Raw genomic sequence first — 22,306 nt, forward strand, 5'->3', positions numbered from 1 at the left:
TGAAGGGGCTTGGTCCTGCTCGTCGATGCCCGGTCTGGCATGATGCAATGTTGCGATCCATGCCCTAAAGATGGGTTGGTGGAAGAAGGTGGCGGTTGTTTCTAGAACTTTAGCAGAGGGCATTGGGCCTTCAGATTTCGATGTTGGGCATTGATAATGGCCAATGTTTTCATCGGGCTTGTACGTATAGTTTGGTGGCTTTGGGGTGTTTTGATCGATGTGTTCTTTCTGTCAAGCTTGTTAATAAATCAATACAACGTGGTTGTGTTCATCTCTTTGATGCAGAGGACAGGGGTTTCAACCTCATTTTCGAAAATAAAATAAACATCCCTCCTACCAGTTGGGGTCCCGTTGGTGTGATAAGTTGGTGCTCATTTGAGCTCCCGGAGCGAGAAAAGATAACCAAATAAGGTAAAATGTAAACTTACACACCTCGTTAAAATTCTGCTCAATTGTCTGCAAGTCATAATCGCTTGAAATTACATCGTCGCTTGAGCTCAAATTGCATTACTTAGAGTGTGCGATGGTAGAAAAATATATTTTAACTGGTACGTAGATTATGTTTGAACTGAGACGGAGACAAAGATAGTACAATTCGATGGGTTGCTGACTGAGATATCAACGAAGAGGCCACAACCCACAAGACCGGAAGACAACACGTACGTACGACAAGCATCAACCAAGTACGGTATAACTAACAACACCGGAAGGCCAGGCCAGCCTTGAGCTTCTGTATCGTGGCCTCGTCGGTCTTGAACGACTTGGCCAGGACGGCATCGTCAATGCCGGTCTCGAACACGGCGACGGGCACGGACACGAGCCCGGCCGCCGCGCTACCGAACGCCGAGAGCGCCACGGCGTCCTGCCCTCCCATGTTGTACTGGTAGTGCACCGTCCCCTTGGGGAACACGAACATGTCGCCCGCCGCCAGGTCCTGCGTGTAGAGCCTGCCGGCGGCCGCGTCGACGAACCCGACGGAGAGCGCGCCGTCCACGACGAGCAGCAGCTCCGCGGAGCGAGGGTGGGCGTGCGCCGGGTTCACGGAGCCCGGCGGGAACGTGAGCCTGGCGTAGGACACGCTCTGCCCGTTGAGCGCCGGGAACTCCATCATGGTGGCCTTGGTCACGGTGAAACTGGACGTGATCGGTGTGCTGCTCGAGACGCGGAAGCCGGTGTACGTGAAGAAGTCGCCCGTGATGTTGGCCGGGTTGGCGTTTGCTGGGATCACGAAGTCCGTGAGGATGTCCGGGTCGCCGGCCAGTACGATGGCCAGCGGAGCAGCCGAGAGCAGTGATAGCAGCGCAAACACCAAGGGGTAGCAGTTGAATGCCATTGTTTGATTCAAATGTCTTGAAGCTTGTCGTTGAGCTTTGCCTGTGCTGTGCCATGGGGATGACGAGGATGCACAATTTATAAGCAGCTTTTCTGGGCGAGGCGAGGGGTCCGGTTGAGGAACCAAGAATGTGTTCTTGGTCCCTTGCTGACATGCCTTTCTACATAGCGTAAGTGCATCGAGTCCCGACGTTGGGTCCATTAAAGCTGGCACTTGGATGATGCATCTGGCATCAAAGTTGCATATCCTGAATTCAGTTGGTTGCTGGGTGAGAGTGACATTATATATCAACACATAGGCTTTTGTTTTAGAGCAAAATACCATATATCCAGTGAAAACTCCATAAAAAACTACTCCTTTCGATTCATATTAATTGTCTCAAATTTGCCCAAATATGAATGTTTCTATGCCTAAAAAGCATTTAGATACATGTAATATTTCGACAATTAATATGGATCGGAGAAAGTATTTTTTTTTTTGCATAAGTTAGGGAAGTGATTTTTATAGATGAAGGAGCATTGCTCCTGACTTCATCAATGAAATCAATAACAAGGACAAAGGTTCGAAGGTCTTCCTCAAAGGCAGGAAAATAACAAACAGAAAGTAAAATAGCCTCCATCACATGCTAGCGACTATAACCAGATCTCATACAACCAGAAACAACAACAGTTCACCAAGTTTAATCAGAGTCCAACTATCCGCCTGTTGAACAGCCCCCAGCCATTTCTATTATCCTGCTTCATTCCATGTAATAATTTATAATCTCGCACTAAAACAGCTTATATTGGCAGTGCGTGCATTTCAAAATGGCACTCAAACGATTTGTTCATCAAATCTTTTTCAAGGAAAACCTCGAAAGGGCAGGGAGCTCCTGTAGTTTACTGAAGAAGAACAGAGCTCCTTTCTGTACTCTGTAGTTGGAAAAATTTCGTTCCTAGAAGTTCAGATGAGTTCATATTCTTACAGGGTCACAACCAATATTTGGATCTCGAGTTTCCGTAATACCGAGTAATCATCATAATAATATCTGGAAAGGAAGGGAGGGGGGAAAGACGGAACTAACACTGTAACTGTCTAATCTAAGAACTAGCTACATATACCACAGCCAATAGATCAAAGTATTTTTCCCACTACAGACTCGTATTACATTGCTTCGCCGCCTTTATTTTATTTCTTTCACAAGAGAGACGTTAAAGCCAAAGAATATTGTGAACAAGAACCTATAGTACACCCCTAATTACATACAAAATTGTCTAAGAACAGTTTGCAACCGGCAGGTAGTTGTCACAAGGTTTCTGCAGAGAAACAAGAAATGGTAGTTAGATAAACAGAGCTAAATCATCCGTGCAAAGAGATAAAAAGCAACACTAGATGTCGCATAGTCACTTACCCTTTCTCCTTGTGCTTCCCATAGTTGTTTTGGCTGTTGACCGTTGAGACAAATCAGCAAATGACAAAGGAATCAGTGGTGGGGAAGAAACTTCACTGCCCTCTCTGCTATTTCTAGCATCCAGCAGCAAAGTATTCACAGTAACGATGGGTATTCTTTGGCTGTTGGAGGGTATGGAGTAACTGCGTGCAAAGGCAGCAGGCGGTCGCGGAAGCGGCGAAGCTGTCTGCGATGCTGTTGGTGAGGCACGGGCCGGCGCCATAGGAGCTTGACGCTTTGATACCAGAGGACCAGAGTAGCCAACCAGGCCAGAAGGACGAAGGGGCTCCACATTGGCTGGAGGCCTAGGCAGTTCATGAAGCTCACTGATCTTTGGGGATACTGTTGAAAGTGGTGACATCTTGGGGGAAAGGGATGACGACTGCCGAGCGTGGCCATACGATTTCGCCGGCATGTCATGAGGATGTTGGCCCGTGGATGAACTCTGATCAGGTTGAAATAAGGACTTGCTTGATCCTGCTTTACCCGGAATTGGACCAGACCAGGCCTCCCTCTTTAACTTTTTATTAAAATCAGAACTTGATGGTAGTCTGACGGTGCTTGCCTTTTCCAGTGGAGATGAATGCCACAAGTTGGCTGCAGCTCTGGGTTTACTTTCAAAGAACTGTGCAGAATGATGTGATCTGTGAACAACCGCTGATCTGGGGTAGTTATCATCGACTGGTGTTGGTAGTTTGTATGAATGCTTGGCTGAAGATGGTCTCAGTTGCCGAAGCCTCTCAGTTTGATCAAGAAAATGGTCAGCAAAAATTGGAGCTGAATGTGTACTGATCTCTGGTTTCACTTGTGGAGCTACTGTCTCTGCCTTCGTCAACAGTTTCACCTCTTCCTACATACAAGCAATTACCAATATGAAGAACTTGCGAGTATTTACACAGGGTAATCCACATAGAACAAATCCATATCCAATGCACGGTTTATATAGTTTTGTTCTTATCTTTATAAGTTGAAGCAGTTCTAATTACATAGTACTGTATGAAACATTGTCTGATGCCGAGACTACCGGTTTGAGTATAAAATACACATAACTAACTCATCATGTTAAAAGATAACAGTTGTTCATAGATCATTAGGTGCATGAATACAAAATGGAATGATGCTCGGACGAAGAGAAATTAACTCATGGGGATTACTTAGTCGGTAAGGATTTTATTTACACAAATTAGGCCACCGAGAAAAAAAAATTATTGGTATATGTTATGCAGAGAGAGATAAATCTAGTAGCTAGGAAATTCCAACGATCTACCAATGAGCATTAGTGAGTGCCAACTCACCTGCATGATCTCTTTTACTGGCGTTGGGGAAGTTATCCCAGCCTGCTTCTTCCACTCGCCGAGCTCCTCAGGAAAATCTTCTTTATCCAACTGTAAAACAGAAAAGGGCAACTCAGGACAATACAAGACAAATCCTTTTCAATATGACAGGTAAAATGAAATATTAGAAGGAAAGTGGGCCAAATATCATCGGGATGAATATTAGTTGAACTCTAGCAATATCAACATTAGTAGAATTATATGAAAATAGTAGCAACAGGCCAGGTATCCATTGACCCATCCTAGATACTCCCTCCGATCCATAAAAAGTGTCGCCCATTTACAAATTTTGTACTAAGTGGGCGACACTTTTTATGGATCGGAGGGACTAGTTTATTTGCTTAAACAAAATTCATCAACATGCATACAAAGTGAACCATCTACTGAGTTCTAAGTGAAATATTATCGAATTGTATGCACTGAACCAGTTCATCCAGAAGCTCGAGCTCATGGGGTAAGGAGAACAATATATTTCAACACTCCCCAGCTCACGTCTAAGGCCTGGATCGATGCATGATGCAAATATTTTTATAAATAGTACGTTGTCCAGGTCTTGAACTAGAGACCTCTTGGCTCTGATACCGTGAAGATTGAATAATCTCTACTGCCTATAATAAGTGAGATGGCTCAACGGGTTGATTGGAGACAGCGAGAAATATCAATGTAAAAGGGGCAGTCTATACTAGCCTTCCGTTCCAAATTATAAGACAGCATGCCAAAATGTCTTATGATATGGAACAGATTGAGTAGTTGCGATTTAGTTTCATGGTCAACTTTCTTCTAAGGCATAGCGCAAGTAACTTGAATCCCTTCTTTCGTTCTAAGTGAATCAAATTATCTTACGCTTACGATGATAACGAAGAACAATGGCGTGTTATGCTGATTTGCACCAAAGCACGCAATTGCATACAAATAACTGTTGTTCCTTAACAAATGTAATTTAGTTTATCAATAAACATCATACTGAAAATAATCTGCTAAACCCTGCTTTTCAATAGATCATGACCCTGGATCTAGCATAAATTTGTAACTGCAAACTTTGCGACCACAAATTGCTGAAGACCTCCTCTAAAAAATACAAATGGTTGAAGATTAAGCCACCTCAGATGCAAAAATTAGTTTATTTACAACAAGACAATAACCATTTAAGACCAAAGTTTCACATCAGGAATGTATTGGATATATTTCTGTAACCAAGTGGATACTCTAGATGAGAAGTAGCAACATTGTGAAAATATGGCAGGCAAATACAAACTGAGTAACTTTTATTTTTGAGAGATCCAAACTGAGTAACTTACATCCATTGAACCTCTTGAACCAATTAAAGCTTGGTCTCTATCATTTATTTCATAGTCGAAACTCAGTTCTCCATCATCGCTACAAGTATCCTGGTAAGAGCTGGAACCATCGTTGTCAGATTCATTATCCTCAAGGCCGACGAACTGACAGTCAATGTGATGTTTCTCGGCTATTGCTTTTACGTGAGGTTCAAGCGACTCAAGACACTTAAGTCCTCTCCTGAAAAAACTCAACTGAAATGTGCAAGCAATATAACTATTTACGTTGTGTGCCACTCAACATCACTAACATTATAATATAAACAGCTTTATGGACAAAGGATTAACCTACCTGAGAAGCATGGTGGCGAGCAGCCTGTGTTAAAAGACTATGGAATTGCCCTTGCTTCAACGATTTCAAGCGAAATATGAACAGCGCTGCATCCTCTTGGTATTCAACAAAAGAAGCTTGCAGCTGTTCTGTGGAGAACGATTCGGTTTTGGGATTCCTTGACTGCCCTTTTTCTCTATAAGATGACCTCATGGCTTCGTACGCATCCCTGCACGAACAAGTGGCGTTGTTAAAGACAAGTCTCAATAATGAATACAAAAAAAGATGATACAAGGTATGTTCGAACCTTTTCATGTCACATTGTTGCTTCATTTCCTGCATCAATGTGAAAAAAAAGCTATCCATCAGAGCTTTTGCAAAATATTGATGTAAACAGAGGTGTTTGTTTTACGGTTTTGCTATGCCTAATTCGCCTGATTTTTAGTTAGGAATCAGTCGATTGCTCAGCCGCCGGATATTGTTTATGCTTTGAGATTCAGAACAAACGAACGAAGAAGAAGAGGGGGTAGGGATGTCGTCCAAATACTAATTCAACGGCTCTGATACGATCGACTGAGGTTTAAGCCTTTTTCTTAAAAATCAGGCACCTGAGGCATAGCCACACCCTACTCCCTCCTGTGCCTAAGTCGCTGTCTATTTCCTATGAATAAATTAATGAGTAAGGATCCTGTAAAAGCTAATAAATGTTGCTGACAGGTGGATAACATTTGTAATGTTCAAACGAGAATATAAAAGTGCAAATCTCCTAGTGGAAATTTCAAATATCTAACCTCTACAGTTTGTAGCTCCTTGAGAAGAGACTCCGACGGGGTCGTGATTGTATGAATGATATTTGTACGCTGATAACCAATGTATAAACATGTCAGCCTCAACAGATTCTAACTTTTAGTAAACAAATATAATGAATGTCAAAGTTTGTTCAACAGAAAGAAATCAAAACAGTAATAGAAAAATAAAGCTTACATAGCTATCCACAGACTTTGTTAGTTCAAACTGGGCCCTTCCGAGCATCATCAGCACTCTACCTGCAGGTATTCCAAATGAATATAAAGGAAAAATGCTTATGGAGAGCAGTAACTACACATACAAACATCATAGGTAGCTTACATGATCAGGACTTGCAATTTTAAGATTAGAAAAACAACTTGTATCTTAAACATAGATTAGTACAATCAATAAATGAACGATCATGGCTTAAAGATATAGAAGCTTACATGACATAACTAGCATGGTGCTTCTAAAGATTGCTGATGACTTAATGTATGCTTTACACTATATATTTGTATGCGGAAATATATTTACAAGACAACTCACCACTATCATCATCGTCATCATTTAGAGCAGTTTTTGTAAGTAAGCAACTTCCCATTTCCTCCAAAGCCTCAGAAAACTCTGCATAATATACAGAACCCATTAATGAAGTATTGCGCATATAAACGGGCTCTTAGTTTTCAGCATGGCAAGAGACCAGTGTGTGATTGCAAGAAATTCAGTATCTTTGGGAGCGGGGGTGGAACAGTAGGTACCATATACGCTATTTGTTGTAGCAGCTGCAGCCGAAAGCAGGCAATCATAACAGTTCCTCATTTCTTCCACATCCTGCAGCGAAGTTCAGAACATATTTCAAGGTCAAAATGTAACATTGCAGAAGGATAGATTTGCCATACTTCTTACTCTCGTCTAGATTAAAACTAATAGCAGTTTTCAACCGCTGGCCAGTAATGACAGTTGTGTCATTCTCGAAGAAGGGAACATAACTCATATAAGTTGTGGCAGTTGTAATGATAATAATACCACTATTCAGTAATCAGGAGATACGGTTTGGATCACGTCAGTCTATTAGACATATACAACATAAGTGAAATGCTCCAAGGTTATATTGTAAGTGTTCTTCAGTGTTATCCGTCATATGGAACAACAGAATTTAGCCATATTACCCTACGTCGCCTTTTAATCCAAGCCACAAACAAAATCACATTTTTTTGGATAAGATACAAGATCACTTTGGAGTTGCAACAGTAGAACAAGATTACGACAATGTCAAAAGAGTTCTCAAATAATATCGCTATCCCAAGTCCAAACAGCTTATCCAGTCAAGATTATGTACATTCAACGTCCTTGCAGCATCAAAGACTCACACGGTATCCAAATTTGAATATGTCTCACATGATGTCTAAGCTTCCATAGTTACGACGAAAGGAACTTTGATCCTGAAATGCTCTCTCTCCCTTTATCCAGCACATCACTTACGGTCAAGATTACGCATTTTGTGTTGAACTTTAAGTCAAGATTACGTCCAATGGCTGGCATTGTTTTATAGCAACTTTCTCCGGTCGACGCTTCGTTCCGTGGACTTTGACCAGACAAAAAAAAGCTTTCCACGCAAACACGTAAAGGCAACTGCAGAGAAGTTGCATGTCATTGTCATGGATGAGAGCCTAACGACTACACCACCCTAATGAAAGGAACTCCTACTTTCATCAGACATTTTTTTAATCCCAACGATCACTCTAATTCCCTTCTCAAGTAAATGAGGATTATGGCACCATAACCATAGTCTTTCTACTCAAGTAGCTACAAAAAAAAATCATGAGGGCCGAGGGCGTGATCCTTATTCGTGAGAAATAGTGAGAAATTCTTCGGAAGAAGCATATTTCAAATAATAGTCGATTAATTCCGTTCCTCCCGTCGCATTAAGAACAGCCCAATCTACTTGGAAAAACGGCGCCCCCAAAATCGCAATTTTGCAGACGGCGTCTCCCAAGATCCGATTTCTACGCCAGTTTCGCCTGGAAGAGGAACCACCAAAACAAATCCCAAAACCACCCATAGAGGAAGGGGCGGATGGGGAAAGAGAATGGACGGACCTGGGCGGCGTCGGCGAGCTCGTCGAGCTTGGCGGGCGGCGGGTGGTGCGCCTTCCGCTCCCTGGGGTAGTGGTGGCCAAAGCCCCGCAGCCTCCGCAATGGCGATTTCATCTCCGGACGACCCCTAGCTCCCAAACGCTAACGCCAAAACGTAATTGATCGACTCCTCTTCCTCTCGGATTAATCGATCCCTGTCTTGTAGTACTACCAAAGATGAATGATCAAGAACCTTATGTGTGTATGTCTCTCTTAATTTCCTTTCTTCTTTTTGGCCTTGGCGTCTGGATTATGAAAGACTAAAAATGGAGGGAGAGGGAGATAGAGAGAGGTTTCATGGATATCTAACTTCTACTTATAGCCTCTTTTTGTTCAGGACAGATGATGGCAGTAGGGCCCAAGTCCATGGTTGACCGCTGTTCAGAGAGAAAGAACAAGACTCGCGTTTTTTTTCAGCCAAAAAAACTCGCTTCTTTTTTTCTTTTGAAGAACCAATGGCTAGGATTACAGTTTGAAATGTGTACACGTGTGTAAGAAAACACAAGAGATTCTATGCTGTTTGTTTTCTTCGGGCAAGCATGTATTGTTTCACTGAAATACGTTCCGTGTGTTTTACTCCCATCAATATTTCATCTATGTAGAGGTCAAGGAATACCCTTATTTTCGAAGAAAAAAAATCTATACTTCATCTTAGTTGTAATAAAGATTATCTATTTTTATTGATAATTCTGTACAATTACATAACGAGACGTTAGACATGTATTATTATGTTCACTGCTTTTAGTGTATGCTTTTTTCAGAGGCTTTAGGCGTAGGTCATGATGAATATGAATATTGCAATTAGTTTGATCGAAGTTAAGCTTATGAAGATCTTGTTGAAATTGAGTTTGCAAAAAAGTTGATTCCATACATTATTATTTTCTGGTGAATTATTTGAAAGTTGATTTATTATTATTTGCCGGTATGAGTAGTATCTGACAGCGAGTGGAGGATCAGTCGGCAGTATGCATTCGCTTGTTGACGAGGGCAGTGATGATTGAAAAGACAGTGCATTATCCGGAATAGCTAATTAAATTGTGTTGTTCTATCTGTGAATAAAACATTATCTCTGGACTAACGAGTTCAACGTAGCAATATCAGCGACGACCACTTTGTTTGGAGGCCACGAAACAGAAAGTAATTCTTTCTTTTGTGTTGCATTCATGTTCCGACGATCGCTCCGCAAGGATACCAAGCAAAGGCACGTGAGGTGAGAGCGTGGGACGAAGCTCCTGGCTCCCTCGTTCCTGTAACAACTGTCCGGTCAAAGTCGGACAAGCCGGTTTGACCGTTGACCAATCAACGGCCAAAAGCTTAGCACGACAACGTAATATACGTACTCACATACGCCACGCGCCGCTAACACGCAGAGGACGCGCGGCCCGAGCGAGTCCATGCGATTGGCACTATCAAGTGGCATGCAAATTTCAAGGATTTCATTCGATCTGTGTTTAAATATCTGAGATATCAAACCTTGCATCACTCGACAGCCTGACGGGGCGATCCTCCTTTTTGGAAGAGAAAAATTCGACGACCTGACAGGGTGACTCGGCATATGTCACATTACCAGCGTGCTTAACTCATGCAGTTTTCTTCATTCTCTTGTATACGGTTATTTATTTGTGGAAGTCAAAATACAAAATGCAATAGCATTTGGATATAGTGTTCAATTTCTAAACCATCTCACCATTATAATTTCTTTTGGCGAGGTTCTCAAAGCTCAGGTGGACCTAATTGGGGGCGTTTGTCCCCGCGCGGACCACTTTTTGACATCCCAAAGGTGTCAAAATGGATATCTCGATGACGAAAATGTAATCGGATTGTCAAACCGGTCTCCCTTAGAAGACTGGGATATCTGAGATCATGAGGTTATCCCATCTAAGTTAGCCATCTTTTCTAGTTATTTTCCGATGGTAATAAAGAAAAAACATACAATTTACGCAAGAGGGCTTGAACCGGATGGCTAGGTATATACATGGGATATATATAGTGTTCCATGTATCGACACCTTGTCTGGTGTCTTTGAAGTACATTGGATGGCTAGGTATATACATGGGATATATATAGTGTTCCATGTATCGACACCTTGTCTGGTGTCTTTGAAGTACATTCGTGGTTTTTACATGTTGCTTCAACACCCCATCATTTCTAGTATCTACACAATCACAAGATCAACAAGAGACATACCCGTGGATGGATTGACAACGCCCATCGTGAGGAATCAACCGAGTTTGTCGAAACGTCTTCGTCGACATAAACATATAAACAAACTACAAACAGCTCCTTCGAGTTCTCCTAAGATGACGCCTCCGCTGACATCTCCTAAAAACATTTCCATTGCCTGACTGAGTGACTGTATGCTGTTATTTTATGAATTTGTGGCCTTGTGGGTCGTAGAAATGTACTCTCTCCGTCCGCGAAAAAGTGTACGTTTGGGGTTTTTCAAAAAAATTAAGCATTGAGCTAGAAATTGCATTGGGAAGGTCCCCATCACCATCTCTCCTTTTTAATTATCCCATCTCCAATTAGCTAAGTGCATGAAGAAATATTATTGGCTTTGATTTCCGTGCAATGAGAGAGAAGCATTTTATCTTAGTCTAAAGTGCTTTGGAAAGAAAAAATACACACTTTTATGGACAAATTTGAAACCCAAACGTATCTGTGGATGGAGTGAGAGGGGTGAACTTGTGATCTTTTGGACCATTGTCTCTTTTAATGTTAATTGTTCTTTCCTTCCTCGTCGTCTGCCGTTTTCCAATCGAACCGAACCGGTACGACGTCCATGGTGGGCTTGCCCCTGGCGGACTGGCCCAGCCCAGCAACCGAACCGGTACGAGGTCCAACACACGACAACGCCGTACGAAAAGAAAAAAAACCTCGCTGCACCCGCAAACCGCGTGAGAAAAAAAAATCTCCCCACGAGCTCCGCCTCGCTAGCAGGACTCCTCTCTCCCCGAAATTCCGCCATCCCCTCCGCCACATCCCGTCGCCGGCACCGTACATGGCCAAAGATCCCGACGCTGGCAGGCTCCTGTAGCTATACTCCTGACCCCGTGCGAGGTCGGCGGGCGCCATGGTGAGCACGTGCTCGTTCACGCCAGAAGGCCGAGAGCCAAGCGTCCGCGTCCAGCAGCGAGTCAAGCTCCTCCTTGTCGCCTCCGGCGGCCACAGCGACCGCATAAGGTGCCTTTGCGGATGCGCTCGAGCAGCTCGGTGTCGCTGGCGATGGATCCGGCCGAGCTGCTTCTCCTCGCTCGGCCCTCCCAGCCTGACTTGCCGGCCGGACTAGCCGGCAATCGCACGCCCGCCAATCCCGCTTCCGCATCTCTGCTGCCCACTGACCTTGTCCAACCGTTGGTTGTATTAGACATCCCGCTGCAGATTTTTCTTCAAGGTTTGGTTTGGATCTGGTTCTTCGCTGCTCTGCTGCTACTGGGTCTGATTTGGCCGAAAATGTTCGATCATTATTCGCTACTGTATGTGGATCAACCGGATGCGGTTTGATTTTTAGATAAAATAGTCACTAAATCACTAAATGCATATCCAACGACTCTAGCACTGTAGTTTAAGATACTGGAACCTACTAAGAAAACCACTGTAATGATGCGCGTCCAGGAGATATGTGGCAGGGCATGTAGAAACCAGTCGTGTGTGTGAAACATCATTATTTGTGTTTCAAGTGAAAAGAAAATAGTCTCTCTAAACTTTGCCGTAGCAACGAACGGGCTCTGTACTAGTATTATTTAACATATATATAGAAACGTATCCCGTATCTATGTTTTCCAAAAACTGGCGTATCAAGGTATCCTCGTATCGCGTACCAGATACGTATCTACGTATCCGTGCTTTCTAGGCGGCGACGGCGGCATCACGCGCGAGTTTGCGCAGCCGCCGTTGGCCCCTCTTCTAGGATTCGATGGCCCTCGTCTCCGGGGTCATCTCCTTCTTCGGCTTCTTAAGCCGAGCGGCGGGGACGGGAGGTGCTATTGCTACGGCTGGAGCGCGGCGGCCTCTGAGAATGCTGCAGCGTCAGGAGCTAGGGCTGGGGATGCGGCGGCGGTGGCAAGAACATTTTGGGAAGTCCTGACGAGGGCGTGCGGGAGCGGCAGTGGGGAAGAAGAGGGAGGAAATGAAATGGAACGTGGGTCACATACAGGAGGGCCAAGGGTTTATTGAGGACGGACAAGTGGAGTTCCATTTCTCATCCGTGCGCGACGCAAACCTGGCCCAGATTTGGGTTGGGAATGGCCCGCTGAACCGCAGTTTTGATCCGTTCCCACCGAAACAGACGGGTCTGGCCCAAATGGGACATCCGGCTAGAGTTGGCCTAAGATCTTCCATATCCGTGATGACACGTGCTTTCAACAGCAGTAGACAATAGTGGAACTAGGACTCGGTGAACAAAACCTTCCGCTTCTCAGCGTCGCCGTTGCTTGCGGTAGTAGGTGTGAATCGCCATCGTCCGCGACGCGCATATGTCGATCCGGCAGGTAGTATAGCGGTCCCAGGCCGGTGCTTCGTCTGCCTCGTCAGTGTCATCACCGCCCGTACGTACGTCCAGAGATAACGTCGCCGCCGTCACGTGTCTTCCGGTGGACAAGATTGAGGGGCGCGTGACTCAGATCAGCCATCCGGAGCTCATGCTTCGAACATTTCCACTACGACCTGCGACGCCGTCCAACTTGCCTTCAACCACTCCCGTGCCGCCGTGCGGCGCCGGGCGGGCCAACTCGTTTCGACAACCCCAGTGACGTACGTTGAGTTGCCGCCGGGAGATGCCACCGGTCAGCTGCGCAAGTTTTTTTGTCCACCGGCCGTTATTCTCGGGGCTGATTCGACTTTAGGCCAGGGCCAGAAATATGTTGTCGCCACCGTGCCAGTCGTCGCCTCAGCCAGGTTTGTCAGCCCGGAGGTCAGCAGGCCAGGTCGGCTGCCCCGAGGTCATCTTTGAGACTTTGACCTTGCGCAAGTCGTCATTAGGACCACCAGGTTCTGAGGTTCGTCCTCGCGCTGGCCGATCTGCCTGTTTTTCTTCACCTTCGACTCCAAGCTCCAAACTCCCATCTCCTTTGACTTCAGCGGCAACATGGTCGTGGACTCACTGTAGAGGCCGAGGAGTTGAGAAGAAGCATATAGGCTGAGAAGTAGAGCTAGGGGAGCGACGATGCCTTGGTAGGCATGGCGTCGTCATAAAACTCCCCCTCGCAGCGAATGTATACTCCTCTAAGGACTATGCCGTGATAGCCTTGGGTACAATAATATTAATCAGAACCAAAGAACGGTGTGTTCTTCTGTTTTAAACGATGAGGATGTCCACGGTAGCGTGCACTTCTGAGTCGAATTTCGCATGGGAGTGACATGGGCTGCACTTCTGCATCCGCAAGTCAAGAAACACAAAAGATCATGTGGGTCAAATTTCGAACACGAGATTTTACGTCAATGTAAATACATATTTGATTCATTTCGGAAATAAAAAATATATCTTGGATGTAGATTGTCAAATTATCTTGGACTTGATGGCTGCCGAATATCATTCAACACAGCTTTTCTTAACCAAATATTTTTTGTTTTTGAATCAATGTTCATACTTTCACAAATTTTGGTGCGACAACCACATCCTGAATGAATGCGAGCCTTCTTTTATAGCCAACTAGAACCTATCCATTTCACTTCAGAAACAAAGCAAGCAGCTTATGTCTGTCCAATCGTTCGCACCAAATATATATAAAACAACACGCCCGGTGGCAATCCAAAGAGAACAAAACATTCTCCAACAGAGATGTACACAAACTAAAAATACAGCTTAGGTACATGATATACGATAAACAAATTAACAAAATAGCCACTTATCTACAGATGGCACAAGAAAAATTCTGTCGAAGAGATCATATTAGCAAGCGGTTTATGTGGGTACACTATGCAGGTACAGCAAAGCTTGGCTCAGTCCAGCGAGTGGGATCTGCCACAATGCACGGATCAGACTTCTTGAACTCGGCTACCTGCAGAGTACAGAGGGAAATGATGAAAAACTAAGGCAACAGCTCAAAGAGGACAGAGCTAGGACAGTAAGACGCCAAACCTTTTCTCCGCAGCTCGGGCAGTAATGGTGTTTGTGCCAGAGGCAATCCATGGAAGGGCACAGGAAGCAGACGCCCATCATGAATGGCATCATGCAAGCCACAACTGATGCAAGACTTGGCTTCGACCTGTTCAATGTAATAAATAGGCTTAGCATCCATGGTTTTCTTTTCCATTGGACTATATGACTTCACAAATTGATCCCATGTCAGGCCCGTCTGGATATTTATATCCTTGGCAGCACTTCTCTATACAGATTTACGATGGGCTTGGATATCTATATCTGGGTAGAACTTCTGTATACGGATTTACGCAGGCCTGGATATCTATATCCTGGGGTAGCACTTCTGTACAAATTGATCCCATGTCTACCTACTGAAACACATCCTACGAAATTGAAATGCCAAGCGCAAGAATTACATGCAACTTAAAAAAGAAAAAGCATGAAGGCCCTAAGTTTAGTATTAATAACGGGTCCCCCATTAGCCAGGAAGCATCAATTTGTTTCATTAGCAGGATAAGTACAATAAGAAAAGTACACGTGTTTATCAGCAAAAAAAAACTACTCCCTCCGTTCCAAAATTCTTGTCTCAAATTTGCCCAAAAATGAATGTATATATTTCTAAAAAGTGTCTAGATACATGTAATATTTCGACAAGAATTATGGAACGGAGGGAGTATAAAGTAATACCAGGTATTAACAGCAAGGAACACTCAAGCCAGACTTTCCAAAACAGAATATGCACTGCTAGCATTCCAAAGCAGGTGTTAAACCATTGAGATAACTCCCACACAGAACTTTAATAAAATAAATACCAGACGCTGCCAAGCTAATCTATTACTCAGAAAGACTTTGCATAACAAAGAAATGTTAGATTCAGAATCACGTCTAATGAACGTATCTGCCTCTGGCATTCCTAAAACACGTCAAGTGTCTCAGATACAACGAATAGTAAAACTAGATGCCATGGTATGCGTCTAGATGCTAATGTTATTTTTGGGGATCATTGGGCAGCTCAACAAACTAATTCAAGCTCAACACTGAGCTTGGGATCAGCTTGGATAATGCTTATGTAGGCTCAAGCTGGTCTTGAAGGACTCAATAACAGATAAAACATGAAAACAGACATGGTATGAATTTTAAAGCCTTAGTAACTATGACAATGTGCTTGACTAGAATTCAAAATGAGAAGCTACAAGTTGATATTAAAACTGTTGCTTGGTTCCATTCTGGGTCTTCCATTTGGAAAACTGTAACAAAAATACATATTTGATCCTATTTTATCACAAGCTTGGTTACAAATTTGGATCCACAACCGTGATCAAGCACCAACTAAGCAGATGTGACTTCAAGCTATGTTGACAGCCTTAACCATAGGTAAAAGCATGAGGTTATTGATTGGATGTGTATTTAATTGTTATCACAAATAACCAAAAATCTATGATGGTGACAAGTACCAGACTGTCATATATTCCTATTTGAATAACACCTGATTATATGAATGGCATATATTTCCATCAAATTGTGCATTGAGAGAATAAAAATCTCTCGTGTCCCTCACAGTAGCACAAGCCATCAGAGTTCTCTCTTATTCCCTGCTATCCAACAAACTTCGCAAAAACAATAAAAAAATTATTTCCTTCTAATGAACATTATGAGTTTAAGAATATCTGATAGTTAATTCCACTTTGAAAGTAAATATCATTGGAATGTCATCTTTGTTAGCAGAAAATTAAGGAGCAATCTCTTATGACCACCAAGATTACGTATATGGTGATGTAGATGATAAAACCCTCATCTTTCTCATTAGAATGCCTCAAAAGAAAACATATAACATAATAACATATTGTTATTGAGCCTGTCGATAGAGGGCAGAGGCCACAGAGGATAGAGCAAAGCAAAGCAAAGCAAAGGACCAGCTCATGCACAGAAGAGGCCATGCAGCTGAGAAGAAGTAGGTGGTTAGATCTTGCTAGACACTAGAGCACAGATGATTGCTATAGGAACTTCCAAGTGACAGTGTACCCAGTATCCATACATGCTCGGTTATTATATATAGCCTATCCCTGCAGCACCTTCGCTAATGGTACTCATGATGTGTATTAGTTCGTGTAGGTAAAAACCACAAAGTAAACCAATGTAGAGCACTTAAGTAGGTTTATAGCAACCAACTTCAAATTCCACGCTTTTGACTTTCCATGTTCAGAAAGTATTTATGTGCTCTACTGATAGAGTGACAGGAATGGCACAAGTTGACACACAGGGTTGATGATTGCAGCAACAGTGGTTGTGTCTGACCTCCTGGTGCATATGGAATATCTTCTGGTAGAGGGAAGAGGGATGATCCTGAGTGCCCCTTGGACCTTGTACGATTAGAGGATATCAATTGGTGCAAGAGCATTTCCTTGAGGGCAACCTGGGAAACCTCGGGCGAACCACTACAACTAATGTGTCCATTCAAGCAATAGAATGAAAATCACTTCAGTCCTTTAAACGTTGAAGTCATTAGACAGCCCACATCATATGAACCTTTTCTCCAACTCAAGTTTATGACGTGTACCAACTCTCATGCGCCCCACACATCAAGCGTTTGAGCGAACAAACAACACAGCGGCAATTCCTCTTCCCAACCAAGGCAACCCTGCAACCCTACGTTGAGACTTGAGACAAACAAGGACCCTGATTATAACTACAAAAGCATCAAGAGCACCTCAAGAATCAGGCTCCTCCCATTCAGACAACCTAGAGAGCATAACTTCCTGTTTGGCTCTTCTGCAATCAGCATCAGGCTTCCAAATAATTATCAACTTGAGTTCCACGCCTACCTAGCATTGGAACATTACAATTATCTGTTCTTTCAATCAGATAATTCCTAGGCCAACTAAACCTAAATTTGGTCAACACTTAAGGCAAACTTAGCAGGATTGATCCTTTCAGTTCAACAGATCTTCAAATCACTAGAATTTATCCCTCTCACAGCTCAAGTCGCACCTAATAAAAGTCATAAAGACCGATTCACCAAAGGCGGAAGATAACACGGAGAGACTAGGACCTCACCGGACGGAAGAGACCGCGGCGGCCCCGCAGGACTGGCAGTGGAAGGGAGCGGGCGTGTCGCGGAACATGGTCTGCTGCAGGGGCGTCCCCTTGGGCGCGCCGGCGTAGATCGCGTTCGGTGGCGGCATCCCCGCCGCGTAAGGGTCTGGCGCATAGTAGGACCTACCCTGGACCTCCATCGGGTTGTATGGGATGCCCAGCGCTGGCTCGTCGCCGGCAGCCGCGGACGCCTTCGTCGCCATGGTCGTCGTCGTGGGCCGGTGATCTGGGCTGTTGGTGGGCGGTCGCCGGTCGTGGTTTCAGTTCTGAGCCGCGTTAACGGGGTTGGAAACTTGGAAGTTGGAACGGACGATAGAAGAGCACACATATCGGTGACCAGTCATCACGAAGAATTTTATGCGAGTTGGAAAAGTATTCGGCTACGGTTTTTTCTTCTGGTTCCGCTTGGAAGCCCATTTTTGGCCCAATACGGGTGTAATTTACGGGCCAGATTAGATTATGGACCAGGCTGAACGATCGTTTTGCACTACTCGTCATCCAGGCTGTCAAAGGGACTGGCCATGATTTGTCTCCAAATGGTGCCCTTTGCAACCGTTCATGTAGTGTGGCTCATGCCCTAGCAACTACTGGTGCAAAGATGGAACAGTTTCCTCAAGCCACGTGGCTGGGTGGTGTCCTATCTCTATTCAAAACCTTGTTATGCGCGATATTGCCTCACACTCCTCGCTACCTGCTATGCACCTCATAGCACACGGTTAATTCATGGGGCGGGGGGGGGGAGGGGTCCATCGGACATGTTTACAAGCGGGGAATGTGTGTGGTGGCTAGGGTCCACAACACATTGGTGACAAGGAGCTAGTGTGTGTGTGAGGGGGGAGCGCACACGTTTACAAGAAGAGAACGTGTACGGTGGCAAAGGGCCACAACACACAGGTGACAAGGAGCTAGTGTGCGCGGGAGGAGGGAGGGTCCATGGCACACGTTTACAAGAAGGGAACATGTGCGGTGGCAAAGGTCCGCAACACACGGGTGACAAGGAGCTAGTGTGCGGGGGAGGGGGGATCCATCTTATAGAGTTACAAGAAGGAAAAACATGTGTCATGGGGAGGAGGGATCCATCACACATGTCCATAGCACATGACGACAAGGAGTTTGCGCTCAGGTGCAGAGGAGGACAAATAGGAGGGGGGCGATTGGTGGAGGTCGTCCATCACACATAGGTGTATGAGATCCCTTGTTGTAATTATGTGTGATGGATTCTCGTTACACACGTTAAATTACTAAACCGTAAGTGGATGACCCCGACATCACATACCCTTTCTGTTTAAATCCTTGTGCAAATGATCAATATTACTAGTGATACGCTTACAATATACCTCTAGTGGTAGTGTACCTTTGCTCATCGATGGGATGCAATGTTATGCTGGTTGAGAACCAAATCGATTGTATGAGCAAATTCATGCTCTATGCCAGAAGCTGGTTACAATCAAATTGAATCAACCAACATTCTTTTTTGTACTTGACGGTTATCATACTTCGCAGCTATAGAGCCAAGTTAGAATGTTACCTAGCTATAAACCCTGCAGGAAGCGCGTGGCGTGGCGTCCTTATAGAAGTCAGCACCGAAATACAATACTGTGTGAAAAGACAACAAATATACACCGTGAAAAAAAAACACGGTATTGCTCAGCGCCAGCGGTATATAATAGTGGCTCCAGCCAGGCAAACAAACCAAACCAGCCTCCCGTCGTCCCCCGCACGCCATACCCCACGCGGCTCACACATCGCCACCACACCAAAAGGCTAGGCAAGAAATTCCTCCTCCCCCCTTCCCCTTCCTTCTCCTTCCATCGTTCCCTACCCAGGCGCGCAGAAGCCGACGCCAGGGCGATTCCTCTCGGCCACTCTGTACTCTGCCCTCGATGACTTCTCCCAACATCGAGATGATCGCCTCCTCGCTCCGCCACTGCTCCCTCAACGGCGGCGGGGGGCGTCGCAGCAGGGCCAGGCGCCGCGCCGAGCGCAGCGACGACAGCGAGGGCGTCACCGTGGAGCTCAACTCCGAGGTCGCCCTGCCCTACCACTGGCAGCAGTGCCTCGACATCCGGGTACGTATCCCCATTCCTGATCGATCCCTTCCGCCCTTTCTTCACGCTCAGAGAAAACGAGAACGAACGAACGACGCCATGGATGGGGATCGATGGCCTGGCCGGCAGTTCGTGGTGCGTGCGTTGCATGGCCGTGGGTTCTCTTCTCTCCCAATCATTTGGTCATAAATGGCAACCGGTTTACGAGGTAGGTGGATGCCGGTGGATTTGGGGCTGGCATTCGATTGGATCAATCATTCCCGTCATTAATGGCGAAAGGGGCTGCAAACTGGAGACTGAGTTCAACTTCATTTAACTCTCCCCCTTTTGGCCGCAGCCTACCTGCCCCCCTCTTTTTGTTCTCTTGTTCTTGGATTCTTTCTTAATCTGCTCTTTCCTCAGATTAAAACCGGATACCTCTTCTACCTCTTGTTTTTGCCATGTTGTTTATTAGTATCCTTTTGTTTCTTCGATCTTGTCTTTCCTTTACAGTTCAGGAGAAGAATGATTTCTATTTCTTTCCTGTTTCTTTTGGGATGTAACCAGCTTCAGAAAGATCTGAACCCTTTCCACTGAATGTGAAAAGGCTCCAACCTTTTCTTCCTCCACTAATCTGAGCGTGCCGTTCTAGAAATCTGCATGCTGGTATCGTGTTGATCTAGTGCGACTTCAGATCTGTGCCTGCCTTCTATTATCCTGACACATGCCTGTGGATCCATTCCTTTTTGCTCTGTCTCCATCTGTAAAACTAGATTGCGTTATAGATTTCTTCTGGACCACGATGTTCCGCTGGTCCTATAGATAATCACCGGGGGCATGATCTTTATAGCATTAGGATAGATGTAGTGTCGATGTATTACTTTCTCCTCCCTCTTTTATTTATTTAAGAGGGAGAGATAGAGAGACCTTCTTCTCCCTACTTTGAACAAACAAAAGGGATGATGAAAGGACAAATGTAGCATCAGTCATCAAAATAAGGTGATATGTACCATGAATCATCAAAATGGAGTGCTCTGCATTGTCTACAGCAGTGTTTTTAATCCTAGAAGATAGGTTGCCATTAGCTCAAAGTTTGATGAAAGGTTAAACACTCAATTCATTTACAGTACCATTTTTAATCACTCTCAGCAAAACATATACATGAAAGTAATGCGGTGTTCTTACCCTGCAATGTCACAAGTTGCATAGTGCTCTGTTTTGATTCGGTCCAGCATTTCTCTACGGTTCAGCCCCTGTATTTATGTGCGTCAGTTTAAATCGTCATTCTTGTTTCATGGCCACTGTATTATTCTCCTTCTCCTTGGGTAATGGCCAAATAGTAGTACTAGCGGAGTAACATTTTCCAGTTGTTTTGGTATTGACTTGTTTGATGCAGACGGGGCAAGTGTACTACATCAACTGGGAGGACGGCACCCGGACGACCGTCGACCCGCGCACCTCGTCTTCGTCGTCGCCATTCTCATCCTCGCCGACGCCGCGGTCCACTCCCCAAGCTTCGCCGCGCGCCGCCTCCACATCCTCGTCCGGAGCCTCCGGCTACACCTCCGCCTCGTCCGTGGGCGCCGGCACCGCGGCCGCCTGGTTCTCCGGCGCCGGCTACGGCGGCTACGGCTACAATGACAGCGACGGCTACAATGACGCCGACGAGGAGAGCAGCAGCAGCAGCAGCAGCAGCCAGAGCTCCGCCGTCTCCTCGTTCTCCCCCACCGACGAGTCCGCCTCCAGCGGCAGCGGCAGCGACAACGGCAACGGCAACAACGCCGTCCACGTGCTCGTGGCGGCCGGCTGCAGGGCGTGCTTCATGTACTTCATGGTGCCCAAGAGCACCGGCGTGTGCCCCAAGTGCGGCACCCCCGCTCTCCTCTACCTCGGCCGCAGCGGCAGCAACAACAACAATGCCTACGCCTGAGCCGCCAGCCTGCCCGTCGTCGTCACCACCTGGACCTGGTCCCGTGATTCACTCATTGTAGTGTTTGTAGGGCAGGGGACCCCCATTTCGCAACTGTGCAAGCGCTGTCATGGACTGCCAATCTGGCTTCGGTGTTCACTGTTCAGCGCGGGGAAAAACAAGTTTTCAGCACAAGGGTCCCCGAAATCTTTGCCGTTAATTTCCTACATTGTGACCCAATGTACGGGACAAGAGAGAGAGGCCATGTCTAGACTTTTTAGAGTTTTTATTTTCCTTCTCCTTTCCAGTTTGTGGGACTCAACAACAGAGACTAACACCACCACCCCCCCCCCCCCTTTTTTTTAATCTTTCTTCCTATCCCCATTTCAAGAATGAACATTTGTACTACCCTACTAAATTCCTTTCCTTGAGCTGGCTGCAGTCAACTAGTTAATTAATTAGTGCAGTGCTTAATTCGCAATGTACCGCTCGTCAGTTTTGCAACATTCTTCTGGTTTGCGTTGTGTAGATTTGAAGCAACTCAAGCAAAGTGCCTGCATGTGTATA

General features: G+C 45.2%; 4 protein-coding genes across 4 annotated transcripts; 1 reads left to right on the plus strand and 3 right to left on the minus strand.

Annotated features, from left to right (window-relative positions):
- Window positions 1-524: 524 nt before the first annotated feature.
- LOC100832783 (putative germin-like protein 9-2) lies at window positions 525-2,105 on the minus strand. Its single transcript, XM_010237164.2, has one exon. It carries the CDS (start codon window positions 1,655-1,657, stop codon window positions 695-697), a length of 963 nt encoding a protein of 320 aa, XP_010235466.2. The 5' UTR covers window positions 1,658-2,105; the 3' UTR covers window positions 525-694.
- Window positions 2,106-2,321: 216 nt separating this feature from the next.
- LOC100832984 (uncharacterized protein At2g33490) lies at window positions 2,322-8,937 on the minus strand. The gene is made up of 11 exons (XM_010237165.3): window positions 8,593-8,937; window positions 7,252-7,324; window positions 7,040-7,117; window positions 6,689-6,750; window positions 6,496-6,564; window positions 6,012-6,040; window positions 5,726-5,933; window positions 5,395-5,628; window positions 4,058-4,147; window positions 2,724-3,612; window positions 2,322-2,628 (listed from the first exon to the last, which is right to left on the minus strand). Exons 1-11 carry the CDS (start codon window positions 8,701-8,703, stop codon window positions 2,618-2,620), a joined length of 1,854 nt encoding a protein of 617 aa, XP_010235467.1. The 5' UTR covers window positions 8,704-8,937; the 3' UTR covers window positions 2,322-2,617.
- Window positions 8,938-14,263: 5,326 nt separating this feature from the next.
- On the minus strand, window positions 14,264-18,137 carry LOC100833299 (GSH-induced LITAF domain protein). The gene is made up of 3 exons (XM_003574985.3): window positions 17,765-18,137; window positions 14,708-14,834; window positions 14,264-14,627 (listed from the first exon to the last, which is right to left on the minus strand). Exons 1-3 carry the CDS (start codon window positions 18,004-18,006, stop codon window positions 14,544-14,546), a joined length of 453 nt encoding a protein of 150 aa, XP_003575033.1. The 5' UTR covers window positions 18,007-18,137; the 3' UTR covers window positions 14,264-14,543.
- A 1,361-nt stretch (window positions 18,138-19,498) lies between these two features.
- LOC100833093 (cell wall protein IFF6) lies at window positions 19,499-22,306 on the plus strand. The gene is made up of 2 exons (XM_003572517.4): window positions 19,499-19,872; window positions 21,227-22,306. The coding sequence occupies exons 1-2, from the start codon at window positions 19,687-19,689 to the stop codon at window positions 21,758-21,760; spliced, it is 720 nt and encodes a 239-aa protein (XP_003572565.1). The 5' UTR covers window positions 19,499-19,686; the 3' UTR covers window positions 21,761-22,306.

Source organism: Brachypodium distachyon, chromosome 3 (genome assembly GCF_000005505.3).
Source record: "Brachypodium distachyon strain Bd21 chromosome 3, Brachypodium_distachyon_v3.0, whole genome shotgun sequence".
In the NCBI taxonomy this organism is placed as follows: Eukaryota; Viridiplantae; Streptophyta; class Magnoliopsida; order Poales; family Poaceae; genus Brachypodium; species Brachypodium distachyon.